General features: G+C 37.3%; 1 protein-coding gene across 7 annotated transcripts in view; it reads right to left on the bottom strand.

Moving 5' to 3' along the window:
* LOC113048322 (filamin-C-like) overlaps positions 1 to 13,019 on the bottom strand; it is a 45,333-nt gene that overhangs the window by 20,817 nt on the left and 11,497 nt on the right. For 4 of the 7 annotated variants that reach the window (XM_026210071.1, XM_026210075.1, XM_026210076.1 and 1 more), the window contains exons 2-9: positions 8,006 to 8,254; positions 4,922 to 5,019; positions 2,903 to 3,053; positions 2,675 to 2,793; positions 2,263 to 2,340; positions 1,957 to 2,119; positions 1,671 to 1,871; positions 989 to 1,111 (exon numbers count right to left, since the gene is read on the bottom strand). In XM_026210071.1, coding sequence (XP_026065856.1) covers positions 989 to 1,111; positions 1,671 to 1,871; positions 1,957 to 2,119; positions 2,263 to 2,340; positions 2,675 to 2,793; positions 2,903 to 3,053; positions 4,922 to 5,019; positions 8,006 to 8,254 — 1,182 coding nt within the window. The remainder of the gene's footprint in view (positions 1 to 988; positions 1,112 to 1,670; positions 1,872 to 1,956; positions 2,120 to 2,262; positions 2,341 to 2,674; positions 2,794 to 2,902; positions 3,054 to 4,921; positions 5,020 to 8,005; positions 8,255 to 13,019) is intronic. The other 3 variants (XM_026210073.1, XM_026210078.1, XM_026210074.1) reach the window with 1 other exon arrangement.

Raw genomic sequence — 13,019 nt, 5'->3', positions numbered from 1 at the left:
CATGTTAAGTCAGAAAATCAAAGAATTTCCATTCTCTGAGTTAGTATATAGAGCGACACAGCCAAATCGAGCAACTGCCAAGATGATGATGACGACGATCATGATGACGATGGATGAGTATGATAATCTCTGAGATGAAGATGACTGTATTACACATCCAGACGGTCACTCAGACATTGGCTCTCTGATGCCAAGTAGAGATCTGGCATCTTGATTTAGAGATTTAAAAATTGCAGGTGTGAAATAGTTCAAAATATCAGTTTGGGTTAAAGTGAACAGTTTAAACAAGGGCTGATATAACACATTTTACACAAAATAAAATATATGTAAAAAAAAAAAATTATATATATATATATATATATATATATATATATATATATATATATATATATATATATATATATATATATATATATATATATATAAATAAATAAATAAATAAATAAACAATCTAGATTTTTGATTGAGTAACATATTTAGCCCTAATTTAAACCGGTTTGTTACTTTGTTAATTTATTTTATTAATATTTTTTAAACAATTGATTAATTATGGGATTTGGTCAAATTTGTTAAATTCTGAATTATAATTAAATTATAAATATTAGCAGAATCCAATCCAAAGTGGTGCTGGTGTGCTGAGCATCTGTTAAGTAATCGTCCAGTCCCACCACTGCATGGTGGCACTTTTTCTGCATCGGTTAAAACAAGACCAGCAGCAGCATTCACAACACTTGTCCAATCCACCTCTTACTCCCATTCACACTCTCACTCTTACTCATACACACTTTCGTTCCATCATTTCCTGTCTCTATCTGAGCTTCCTGTTGATTTGAGCTGCCCCAGAGGACAAAGCGCCAGCGCATGCCAACGAGCCAGAGGTGGTGTGTCTGAGAGGACACATCCAGGGTGAGGGGAGGAGAGGAGACAGGAGAGAAGGAACCAAGCTCGAGCAGGCATCTGTCAAGACCCCGGGGTGGACCATACTAACTTGGTCGCCTGTTTTTGGGTGGTGTTGGGGGAGGCATTTTCTTGGCCTTTTCTGAGGGTGGTGTGCGCATAGACTGAGGGATTATGTGAACCGGGGAGCCGATCTGCCGGCCGCTCGAAGGAGCTAGAACAACACACACAGGCGAAAGAGGAAACACAAATCGTTTCATCATCATCGAAAGGGTGGTGAAACCCTGAAGCAGTGAGCAATCGGTGCTCAAAACCAAACAACCTGGTCTCAGTCAGCGCCACAGAAAGCAGGTTTCTCTGGGACTTGTCCAGTATTAGCATGCTGTCAATCAAACAACTCTGAACTCATTACAAGTGGAAATAAGCTCTTTAGACACAAAATGCCATAACTGAAATGACCAGCATGAAACTTGTGTTTTGGGTGCTGGTCTTCAACAGTAAGCAAACCAGATTTTCCAGTAAAACCGTGCTAGTCTTTTCAGCAGGGCATAAGAAATTTTAGAAAGAACGTGGCATGCTTTTAACACAGCAAAAAACAACAAGTCAAGGCTCGGGCAAATAAAAGCACTTGTTGTTTTCTTGGTGCATTAAGAGCTTTGGTGTTCAACAATAATGTGACCGTAAACAGACACCAGCCCTTCTAACTTATCAACTCATCATATTTTTTCAAGGAATTAAGATCATCAGCCACAAAGTGAGGACATGTGTCTCACCCTCTGAGATGTGGACAGTGAAAGGGCTTTTAGGTATCTGCTGGCCAGCAAATGTCACATAAATAGTGAGAGGGCCCTCTAGAATGGGGCAGTAAGTGCAGCGGAAAACACTGTCGCCCTTGTTTTCCAGAATGATCTCCACTGTGTCTCTGCGACCCTGAGAGTCCACAACGATCACACCAACATCACCAGCTCCTGCACCTGAGGAGTCACAAATACATCAGGAGCTTTAACTAGTCTCTAGTCTCACAGCAAACAGCGAGTAGCATCATTTCCCTGACTTTACCTGCTGTGTAGATGTCAAAATAGGTGGGTTTATTGGCCACATTGCCCACCGGTTCCAAACCTGCCCCGCGGGCCTGCACCTTGTTCGGATCTCCCAGTGCTTTAGACACATTTACCAGGAAAGGGCTTCTGTCAATGTCCTGTCCAGCAAACAACACCTTCACCTGAAGAAAAAAGAAATAACCCCTTAGATTCAATCACTCCATTTCATCTGGCACAGTTAAAGATATTTTTGTTAAACCTTACAAAATGTTGTGTGATGACAAGACCTAAGAAGAATAAAAAAATAATAATTTCATTTTGTTACCTTATGCAGACCCTCCACTTTTGGGACATAGACCACAGAGTAGCTCCTGTTCCTGTCATTGTTGGGAATTACTCTTGCCTGTGAAAAATAACAAATTATTAAGACATACACCAGTTAGTTATTAAAATTTTTTTTTTTTTTTTTGTGTATCCCTGCAGCCCTAATAATAAGACTCAAGTATCTTATCTTCATTCAATAAAAAAACACACACTCACAGAAATGTGTTACTTTTACATCAATTGCCATTATGTATAAAAAAAATTATAATAATTGTATTTACTTTTTATTTATAGATGAAAAATTATGAGAATAAAATCATGAATTATTAATATTTTTATTATAATTATAGGTTGAATAAAAGAAGATTAACTTATTTCGACACTGAAACAAGTTTGATGAGTTAGAAGATGACCTCTTCTGTGTGGCCCTCTGGATCCTCAATGTACACCAACACCTCTCCAAGCCCGGCCTCCACAGTCTCCACCACAAACTCAGCTGGCCTCAACACAACATTACCTTTGGGCTCAATACCTACCGAAAGATGTAAAGGTTTGAGTCGAGGTAGAGTAGGCTAAATGTTTTCTCTCATAATCGCTGTCTTTCATTCAGAGGTATTAACAAATTAATCTGTCAGCCTCACCTGGGCCGTAGGCCTTGGCTCTCTGGGGGTGCAGGGTTTTAGATCGCAGTGGGGCACCAGGCTTGAGTTTGGCTTTGGGGAACTGAGACAGGTAGGTCATCACTGAGTGCTCGTCCACGTTAGGATCCACAATCTCCTCTGGAGCAATCACCTGGATGGACAAAGTGCAAAAGACATATGTTACATTCTGGTTGATCTCTGATCTCAATTCAGATTCCTGGATGCCATTCAAGCATCATTATTTGAGTAGCAGAGGGAACTTTAATGTCTGCATCAGTGAAACATCTAAAAAGTGCATTGCTTTAGCCCTCTGGAGAAGGACTGAAACAAAGAACCACGTCTCACTGACTTCATCTGACATTTTCTTCAAGTACTGTTACAGCCAGAATCAGCTGTCAGATATAAACACAGCCCTATGCTGTGTTTATATTCCATTCTATAACTCCATTCTGTCACCGATGGAGTTTCGGTTCCTTGCCCCTGTGCCTCTGGCTTGCTTAGTTGGGGTCACTTCATTTACAGCGATATTGTTGACTTGATTGCAAATAAATGCAGACACTATTTAAACTGAACAGAGATGACATCACTGAATTCAGTGATGAACTGCCTTTAACTGTCATTTTGCATTATTGACACACTGTTTTCCTAATGAATGATGTTCAGGTGCTTTGACGCAAAGTATTTTGTTTAAAGCGCTATATAAATAAAGGTGACTTGACTTGACTATGCTGTGATGGTCTACGGCACAAAACTGATGAGGTACACTTAACGTTTTTAAAGCTGTGGAAAATATTTTCTGCCTCTCCGTCAGTCCCGTCTTTCATGTCCTGTTGGATAAGTGTCCTGCTATATTTAAAGTTAGGGTGGAAGGTTAAGAGCTAACTAGAAATAGCTCTAAACGGTATTTAACACAGCAGAAAGACAGAAGAAGAGATTGAACGAGAGAACAACAGGGACAGGAAAAGTAATATGCACCTTGTTATTAAACCCATCATTTAAAGCTCTACCTCTCCTTCTGCAGCGATAAACTACATGCTCAAAGCATTCTCTCAGTAGATGTGTAATCTCTATTTATCTCAATTACTCCAACACAAATTTGTGTTCTAATGTATTCTGCAAAGATAAGTTGAAAAAGATTTCTACATGGCAGGTTCATTAAGGCAGACTGTATTTAATATAATTTGGTAAGCAATAAAAATAGATCTGCTGTTGACAGTGCAGTACATATTTCATATATACAGTACTGCCGTTCAAAAGATTGGGGTCTAAGTCTCTTATGCTCACCAACACTACATTTATTTGATCAAAAATCCATTAAAAACTATTTACAATTTTAAATAACATTTTTCTATTTTAATAGATTTAAAATGCATTTTATTTCTGTAATGTCCCAGCTGGATTTTCAGCTGACCATCCTTCAGAAATCATTCTATGGTAATATACATTCTATGCTATAGATTTGGTGCTCAAGAAATATTTTTTATTCTTATCAATGTTGAAAACAGTTGTGCTGTTTAATATTTTTGTAAAAATTGTAATACTTTTTTAAGATTCTCTGATGACAAAAAAAGAACAGCATTTATGAATAAATAAAAAACACAGTTGAACAAACAAGTCAACGCAAGAGAAAGAGGACAACTTTGAGTCTATATCTGAAGATTAATTAAAATATGATTTTAATCAGATTTCAAGCCACCTACAAAAGTGGCACTAACATATGTTGCTGTTCAGCCTTCAGAATATAAACAGTTTAATGTTTAATATGCCAAAAATTCTCATTTGTACAGTCTGTGTGAACAACGCCCCATATTCTTTTACCCTCTCTGACTCTCTCTCTCTCTCTCTCTTACTCTCTCTTACACACACACACACACACACACACACACACTCAGAGGATCAATCAAAATTAAAGTCAGAACTGGCCTGCAAAACAGCCAGTCCTGCCCTGCTAAAGAAGAAAACAGTCTCAATCAGGCTAAATAGCATGAGTCCTAATAAATATAAGTGACTGCTTCTTACCTGAGGCACACCGAGCCAGTCGTCAGCTTGCTGCATGGCTTCTCTCGCATTCTCCACTGGCTGACTCGGGTCCCATGTCTCCCAGTCCGGACACAGGCCTTAGATGAAGACAAAGACAGCAGAGTAAGCAGATTGATGCAAACAGTCAGTCAACCCTTGCTAAAACCATGAGAAACATGTATTTTCTAAATCAGAACTCCTACGGTATAGGACTAAAATTAACTCCTACTTTAAAATTATTCTGCATATTGCTTTATAGATTAACAGAAAAGAGCCAAATCTGTGCTTTATCTTGGGCTGCCGACCCACTGTTCCACAGCAGGGATCTATTAATCCATGTTCTTGAGTTCAATTTGACCTTAAATGCTCTTAAATGAGCAGTTTCCCGTCACTTCACCCTTTAATAAGCATGGCTCCGAACGCTTCCCTGAAGGAAACACACACCAATACCGTCTGGACTAAAACAGTTATTTTATGCTGGATTACAATCAAAGAGCAAAAGGTGTTTAGTTCAAATGGAACCAGAGAACCTTGAAAAACTCCTCAACAACTGCCAAAATGATAATATAATACGTTTTTTTTTTTAAGATTCTCCAGCCCTGCGGTCGAATAGTAAGTAACTGTAATAGGGCCTGTGCTACTGCTAAAACTGATAAACCTTTAATTCTAGGTTTTTAAAGCATTTAAACTCGCCAAGACTGGTGTTTACAGTACCCTGCAGATCCAAGATGGTGGTACAACAGTAACAAAACCACCATTAATAGTGGAAAACAAATTAGATGGAGGAAACTTCAGGGGAGGTAAATAAAGTGTGAGACAGTCTGTATGCAGTTATTTTTGGAGGAAAATCATAGTTAACAACCAGAGACTCAACTATAGTTCACTTTCCCGTTTATAAATAATTTAACCTAAATCAAATGAGAAAAAAATATATATTTTGAAAAAGACTGATCATAACTCGACATGCTAATGTTACAATAAAATTATAACTGACATTAGATTTAGAGGTATTTGATCATTCTTTCCGTGCAAGTCTAAAGATATAAAGCTTAAAACTTTTGCTAATAAAACAATATATATATAATTTAAAAAATGAAATATAAGGATTTTAAATTTTCAATATAGTGTGATAAAGACATAAGCACTGAAATAATGTAATAAATAGTTTTCTGGCAAGAGATGCTTTTCCACACATGCACACGAGGAAAAATATAATGAAGTGCATGTTGGCAAGAAATGCATATAGAAGCATGTGTTTTCACTTAAGCATGTTTGCCGTCTTAGCTTCTGACAGTTTCCATTCAGTTACAGTCCAGACCAGGGGCTCATTAGTAGCTAGCAGAGCCAACAAACTCAACTCAATACCTGAAACATGCAAAGATGATGCATCTTTCACCTCTCGCATTTCTTCTCCTCAGGGTCACAATATCAGCCCTACCTTTTTATTTCGAAAACAATGGTTGCGTTTTATGTCAGTGTCCTTCAGCTCATCAGCATAGGAGGAAAAATACAGCAGTAAAGTCATCTGATCTAGTCGTCTCATCTGATTTCTTGCTGTAATTAAACCATCAAACTTTCAGTAAGCAGCCCTTTCAGTCAATACCTAAACCACTTCTACTGATGAATCAATCTAAATATCTCTGGATTACAAGCTGTTTTTGACAGCAGTCAAATCCCAGTTCTACACTTACAGTGATATTGAATGTTAAAGCAGTGCATCTTGTGGCCCATTGTGTTTGGGTGTGAAATGAACCCTAAAATGACTGTAGAGCTGCCTTCCAACCACCGCCACATCTACATCTGCTCTCTTTACTAAAGCTGACCACAGGTCAATGAAACTGCTGTTTGTGTTTATCAAACATGTTGAAGTCTTTTAAACATGCCTCAAAATGTCTTGTCAGAAGACGGAAACATTTCAACACATGCTAATGTGATTCATAAATATTTTAACATAAGACATATTGAGGTATTTAGTACTAATTCTATTTTCTAAATGCATGCTATTTGTCTTATTTTGAACAAGTAGGACGTATTCCTGCATCAACTGCATCTTGTTCCTATCTGAAACCTTACTGCTTAAAGAGTTAGTTCACCCAATAAATTAAGCCATAAATTACTCACCCTGAAGTCATCCTAGGTGTAAATGACTTTCTTCTTTCAGACAAATCCAGTTGGAGTTTTTTTTTAAAAACTAAAGTGTCTTTGATCTTTCAAGCTGTTTGATGCCACTCAGTGGGTGTTGCACTGCATCAGTCCTTGAAAAGTTTAATAAAAAGTGCATCCATTAAAAAAAAGTGTCTCACACAACTCCGGAGGGTGGACAAAGGCTTCCTGTAGCGAATCAATGCATTTTTGTAAAAAAAAATATCCATATTCAAAGACAATTTTTAAAATAACTCCAACTAGATCCGTATGAAAGAAGATAAGTCATACACCTAGGATGGCTTTAAGGTGGGTAATTTATGGCCTAATTTTCATTTTTGGGTGAACTAACCCTAAAATCTGAAGAAAATTCATGTTGCTCAAGCTCAGCACTAAATCCTGATTATTTGAATGGAATGTTGTAACAAGGTTGTTGATCCAAGAGCATGTTCTAGGTAACTTCTCCTGACTCATTTCCCAAAGTATATGTGGTCAAGTCCAGAAAATATTCACACTGCTTTGATTTGACAAGAACAGACATGCACACTTCCAAATGAACTTGACCCATCCATTAAACCCTCCCTGAACTGCATGGGATTCACGATTTTCCACTAGTGTCTAAACGTATCCGGAGGTATTTGATTAATGAATCGTGTTTTGGAAAGCAGTGATCACTGGTTTTGAGGTCACCAATTGTTCTCCTCTTCTCTTGACTCTGGTCTTTCCGCAGTGAGATCATATGCTGTAATTATCAAACCAGCTTCCCGTCTCCTAAGGCAAAGCAGATACTGCATGACTCTTGACATCTCCCTGATGAGTTTTACTGATCACTGAATCTACTTAACGAAGCTAACGAAAAGTTCTCCATGTAAAACCACATGTGGTTAATGTACCATGACGCATTTGTCGCCAAGTGGTCATAAACCACAGAATTCTGCTCACCAGGTGCGCAATTATCCACCAGGGCACCGAGGGCTTTGCCATCTCTCCAGTCCCTGTGGAAGTTGTTGATGGGTAGCTGGGGGACCTTGTTCTGGATCCAGCCCAGAAGGCGCTGTTTGGGTGTCAGCTTCCTGGCATCTTCATCGTCCTCATCCTCCCACATGGGCATGGAAATGGAGTAGTGCAGGATGAGGGTCCATATGAGCCCCAGGATCAGTTTTAAGTTGCCGTCCACTATAGCTTTACTATCTGCAATGAGAAAGAGAAAGACTTAAACGTATTATTCCACACATGAGCACTGAAGCACCATTTGTAGAGATCCTGGGAATCATAAAAAGACAACGAGCAGAAACCCAGACTGTTTTTGAGATTATTTTTGATCTGAGAGTTTCGATGCTTGGCTTAGGGAACCATTAAACATTCTGAGGTTGGTTTTTTATTACTCTTGCGGTGCTTCTGTGAACATATATTAGTTTAGGGGTGAAGATGAGAAGCTGAGTGAAGTTCAGCGTGAACTGAAAGGGGATTGGTCATGTCAACATACAGTACACTAGAAAAAATTATGTTTTCAGGTCAAATATGAGCTTAGGATACATTGCCAACATCCTGACACTACTCTACCATGCCTGAAATAATGACACCACCTTTGTTTATTTTTCAGATGTCCTCCCTAGCACTGCGTGTGGTTTTTGAGCCACCATCGTGCTACTATTTGTTTATTCAGAGAGATTCGCAGCACGCTGTTTGTTCCATTCGCCTGCTGTGTTGAATAGCTTTCACAGGTTTAGATGTGAACAAATAAACAGCAAGTACATATGGCCAACTAAAACACTTACATGGATAGACTACGATCCTTTATCAACCCAAGGTTTATACTTTCATATAAGGTACATATTGGTGTCCCATTACTTTCCAATTCCAATTGAGAGATAACCTACTAACGTTATGTATCTAATATAAAATTAAAATAGCATGTAAAAATGATAAATAAAAATTAAATAATAAAATACAAATATAAGACAAACGGAGGTATTAAACTGTTTAGAAATACATTATAAAATAATATGGAGTCCCAAAATCCTAATAAAAAAAATTAAAGCCCTATTTTACCCAGTTATTGTAGAAAGTCACATGCACTCATAACCTTTACCCAAATCGTTCACTACACTGCTCTGCTAAAGTCAGCAGACTCTTGACTGCCGTGAGGAATATGAATCGAGATGGGCACTACTGAATGCCAATGGCTGATGTCATTTAACCCTGGATCCGTGGAATGAGGTCAGTTTAAATAAAACCCACACAAAGATGAAACTTAATCGGGACACTGGCTGAATCTGACTACACTTTGCTTCAACCCCCAGCGGAGCTGTCTGCACTAAACGCTGCAATGTGCGCAGCGGTCTGGCCGTAATCCAATATCTCCAATCAAATAATACTGACAGGTCACTTTCTGTTTATCTCTCCCATTTTTCCTCACTGTAATCAAAACAAGTTCCAGAGCAAATTCTTCCCTGCTCTTTGATATATTACTTTTGAGATTTTCTCATACATTTGGCGAGGACAGTGTGTTATGCTCACTGTGGCCCTCTCTCAAGAACAGGGTTTAATATTTTTGGGTTCCTAGGCGCTCTAGATGCTTAAAGAGGAATGCATCCAGACATTTATGTGCTCTCTGCATCGATGCCAAGCCCAACAGAAAGAGACAGGGAGAAAGTATTTACCAATGTTTTTGAGACGTGTTCTTAAGGAAGTATAGAAAGAGAAAATAAGTACAGTATTAATATTTCGGTTATATATTGTGATATATATTATATTATGAAATATTAATTAATAATATTTTGCACATATGTGTCTGAACATATATAACATGCATACAAAAGGTCTCAGTATAAATATATATCAAAGCTGACAGTGTAGGTGCACGCATACACTGAGCAATCATAGACAGCTATGTGGTCTACTTTTCCAAAAAGCTCCTTACAAGATTTCAGATTTACACCTAAGAGAGTGTGTTGGTATTAATTCCCAATATACAGAATCTCTTTAATCTTTTCAAACCACCCTGAGGAGACCCATCAATGTGCGCCCCGGAAAAACACTAACTCCTGAAGATGAGGGACATTGTCAACATACAGCACCAGTGAAACAGCTGGATTCAAAAACACTTAATGAAAGACTTCAGAACTAAGTGTTTCCTTCTGACGACATAAAGTACAGGGGCTGTAAATGAACACTTTTTGAGGAACCGCTGATGACATGGGCCAGGAATTCCAGCCCACTAGGGTACAGCACCACCACATAATGGCCCAGAAAACAAATATGGGATCAGAGCCTTGGAAAAGACCATTTAGGACAGTGAGAAAGGAAGGGATCGCTTACAGAGGGTGGGGATAATTTAGAGAAGAAGTGTTTTCTCATTTGTCTCACTCTAAAATGAGGTGACAGACTGTTTGGCCCATTCTATTTCTTTCTACATTTTGTAAATAAATAACTACAATAAATAGTTATGAAAGGAAAATTTCACCAAAATCTTGCACCAAAAGTTAAATCACTCTTATAACTAGATAACTAGATTAAAACTAGGCGTTCAGTGTTGTTATTGTCAACTAAAACTATTAAAAATAATTTTAATTGACTGAAAAAAATCTAAATAAAGTATTAATTAAATTAAATTAAGATATAAAATAATAGATGAAAATCTATAAATGTTGCGACTAACCAAAATAAAATAAATTTAGCTTTAAGTACTATCATACTAATTAACTTATATAAATTAAGAAATAAAATGTAAATTAATTAAAGCTAGGAATATGAGCATGAAAAATATTTTATAGTATACAACAAAATTACCAAAACTAAAATTAAAAAGAAAACTGCAAATATAAAAACAAACAAAAAATCTAATTCAAAATATTTATAAACACTATAACAGTATATACATATTGCTGCGATATCAATGGTGGTGATTACATATTTTAAGATATATAAATATGATATACAGCAGTATGCTTCATAAGCTCAATCTGATCTGTGATGTAGCATTTCTCTGGCAAATGGCTCTGTTAGTAATGAGACGCTTTCATAACCCTGATTAAATCCAGTTTGGATCATTCACATCCTCCCAATGCTGAACCACACCAACAAGACGAGATAAAAATAATGAAACAGATGCTGGAAGCATTTTATAAGCCACTGTTGCCAAAGCTTTAGAAGAAAACACATGTAATGGTGTTGCTGCAACGAGTACTGATGCATTCATCTTGAGTCCAGCTGTTGGTGATTGCTGCTCTTTTCAGCTAACAGGAATTGCCTCATTTCACTGATGAGCACAGCATATTGTCATTGTTTGGAAGTTCTTCAAAGGAGGGAATTCACTAAGAATGGACTGTGCTGGCTGATGCTTGTGTTGTTTAAATTCAGTAAGGGAAATATGAAATGCTGCAAACGGCTTACAAATTTGTACTGAATGCAATTTGCATGCTGCTATTTCTTGTTTTGAGTGCAAAATTTGAAAACTTTTTTTCCAAAAACCTACTGCATTTTGTTTTGCAATGACTGGTTTTCACTGGCTCAATCGTATCGTACCATCTTTGTTAGCCATTTCTTCTATAAATAGATTATTTATATTTACAGTAAAAATTTCTAATCACTTCAAGGGGGAAATGTATAATAAATTAAACTCTTTTGTTTGACAAACTTTAAAGACAAACTAATCAATCAAAATAGAATAAACAAGAGTAAAGACAAGAGCTGCTAAAATAAAAAGATGGATGAATAAATGATGGGGGGAAAAGTTGCATGCACTCAAAGGCAAAAAAAAATTTAGTCATCGTTTTCCTATTATTCCCTTAAAGCCATTTATGGGTGCCATCAGAAAAAGAGTCAAACCGCTGATAAAAACATCACAAAAATCCATGAGTAATCCACACGACTCCAGTCCATCAGTTAATGTCTACTGAAGTGAAAAGCTGCATTTTTGCAAAAAAAAAAAACGAATCTATTATAAAGGCATTATATCTTTAAACTGTTGCTTCTGGCCTAAATATGACTTGATATGATGTTTTTATCAGCTGTTTGGACTCTCATTCTGACGGCACCCACTCAGTGCAGATGATTCATTGGTGAGCAAGTGATGTAATGCTACATATCTCCAAATCTGTTCCCATGAAGAAACAAACTCATCTACATCTTTGATGGCCTGAAAGTGAGTACAATTTTAGCTCATTTTGAATTCACTGGAAGCTCTGGTCAATAAAAAAGTATATCTTGTTTAAAGACCATCTTTACGAAGGCCGTTTTTGTGAGCTAAAGCTGACAGTTGTGCAAACATGCATAAAATAGCATCTTTTATAACTAATGAGACAAAAGGCTTGGCTCCAAACGTGTGGTGTTTCATCTGAGTTCTGTATTCTAGTCAGCTGCAGTGTTCACATGCAGAGAGAGAGAGAGAGAGCAGGGATAACGTGCCTGTTATCTGACATTCTCCAAGAGTCACACACAAAACACAGAACAGTCTGAAGTCACATCCTGAGAGCTGTGGACACTCCAAATATTCACATTACATTATGTGTCCATTGACAACGAGGTCAAGTTCACGGTTCTCCGGAGATGCCCGAAAATATAATTCCATTACGGTGTCCCTCCAACAGGCAAAGATAGGAAAGGAGGAAAAGAGAAGGGGAGATAAAGACATCATGGACACATGCCATCAACAGTCACATTTTCCACAGGATCTTCAAAGAACAATGGAAGAGATACTGTAGAAAACACACACATCAAGCAGCTAACATTTAATTTGAATGACAACCCTAAAGACAAAGTAGCAAGACTGACATTTGACAATAATAATATGCAGTAATATAACATAATATAATATTATTACAATTTAAAATAACTGTTTTCTATTTTAATATATTTTTTAAAGATCTAATTCATTCCTGTGATGCAAATCTGAATGTTCAGCATAATTACTCCGGTCTTCAGCGCCGCTCAAGAAACATTCCTCAGTATTATC

This window comes from Carassius auratus, chromosome 29 (assembly GCF_003368295.1).
Source record: "Carassius auratus strain Wakin chromosome 29, ASM336829v1, whole genome shotgun sequence".
NCBI lineage: Eukaryota > Metazoa > Chordata > Actinopteri > Cypriniformes > Cyprinidae > Carassius > Carassius auratus.
The sequence above is the reverse complement of the archived record's forward strand: the minus strand, read 5'-3'. Positions and strand labels throughout refer to the sequence as shown.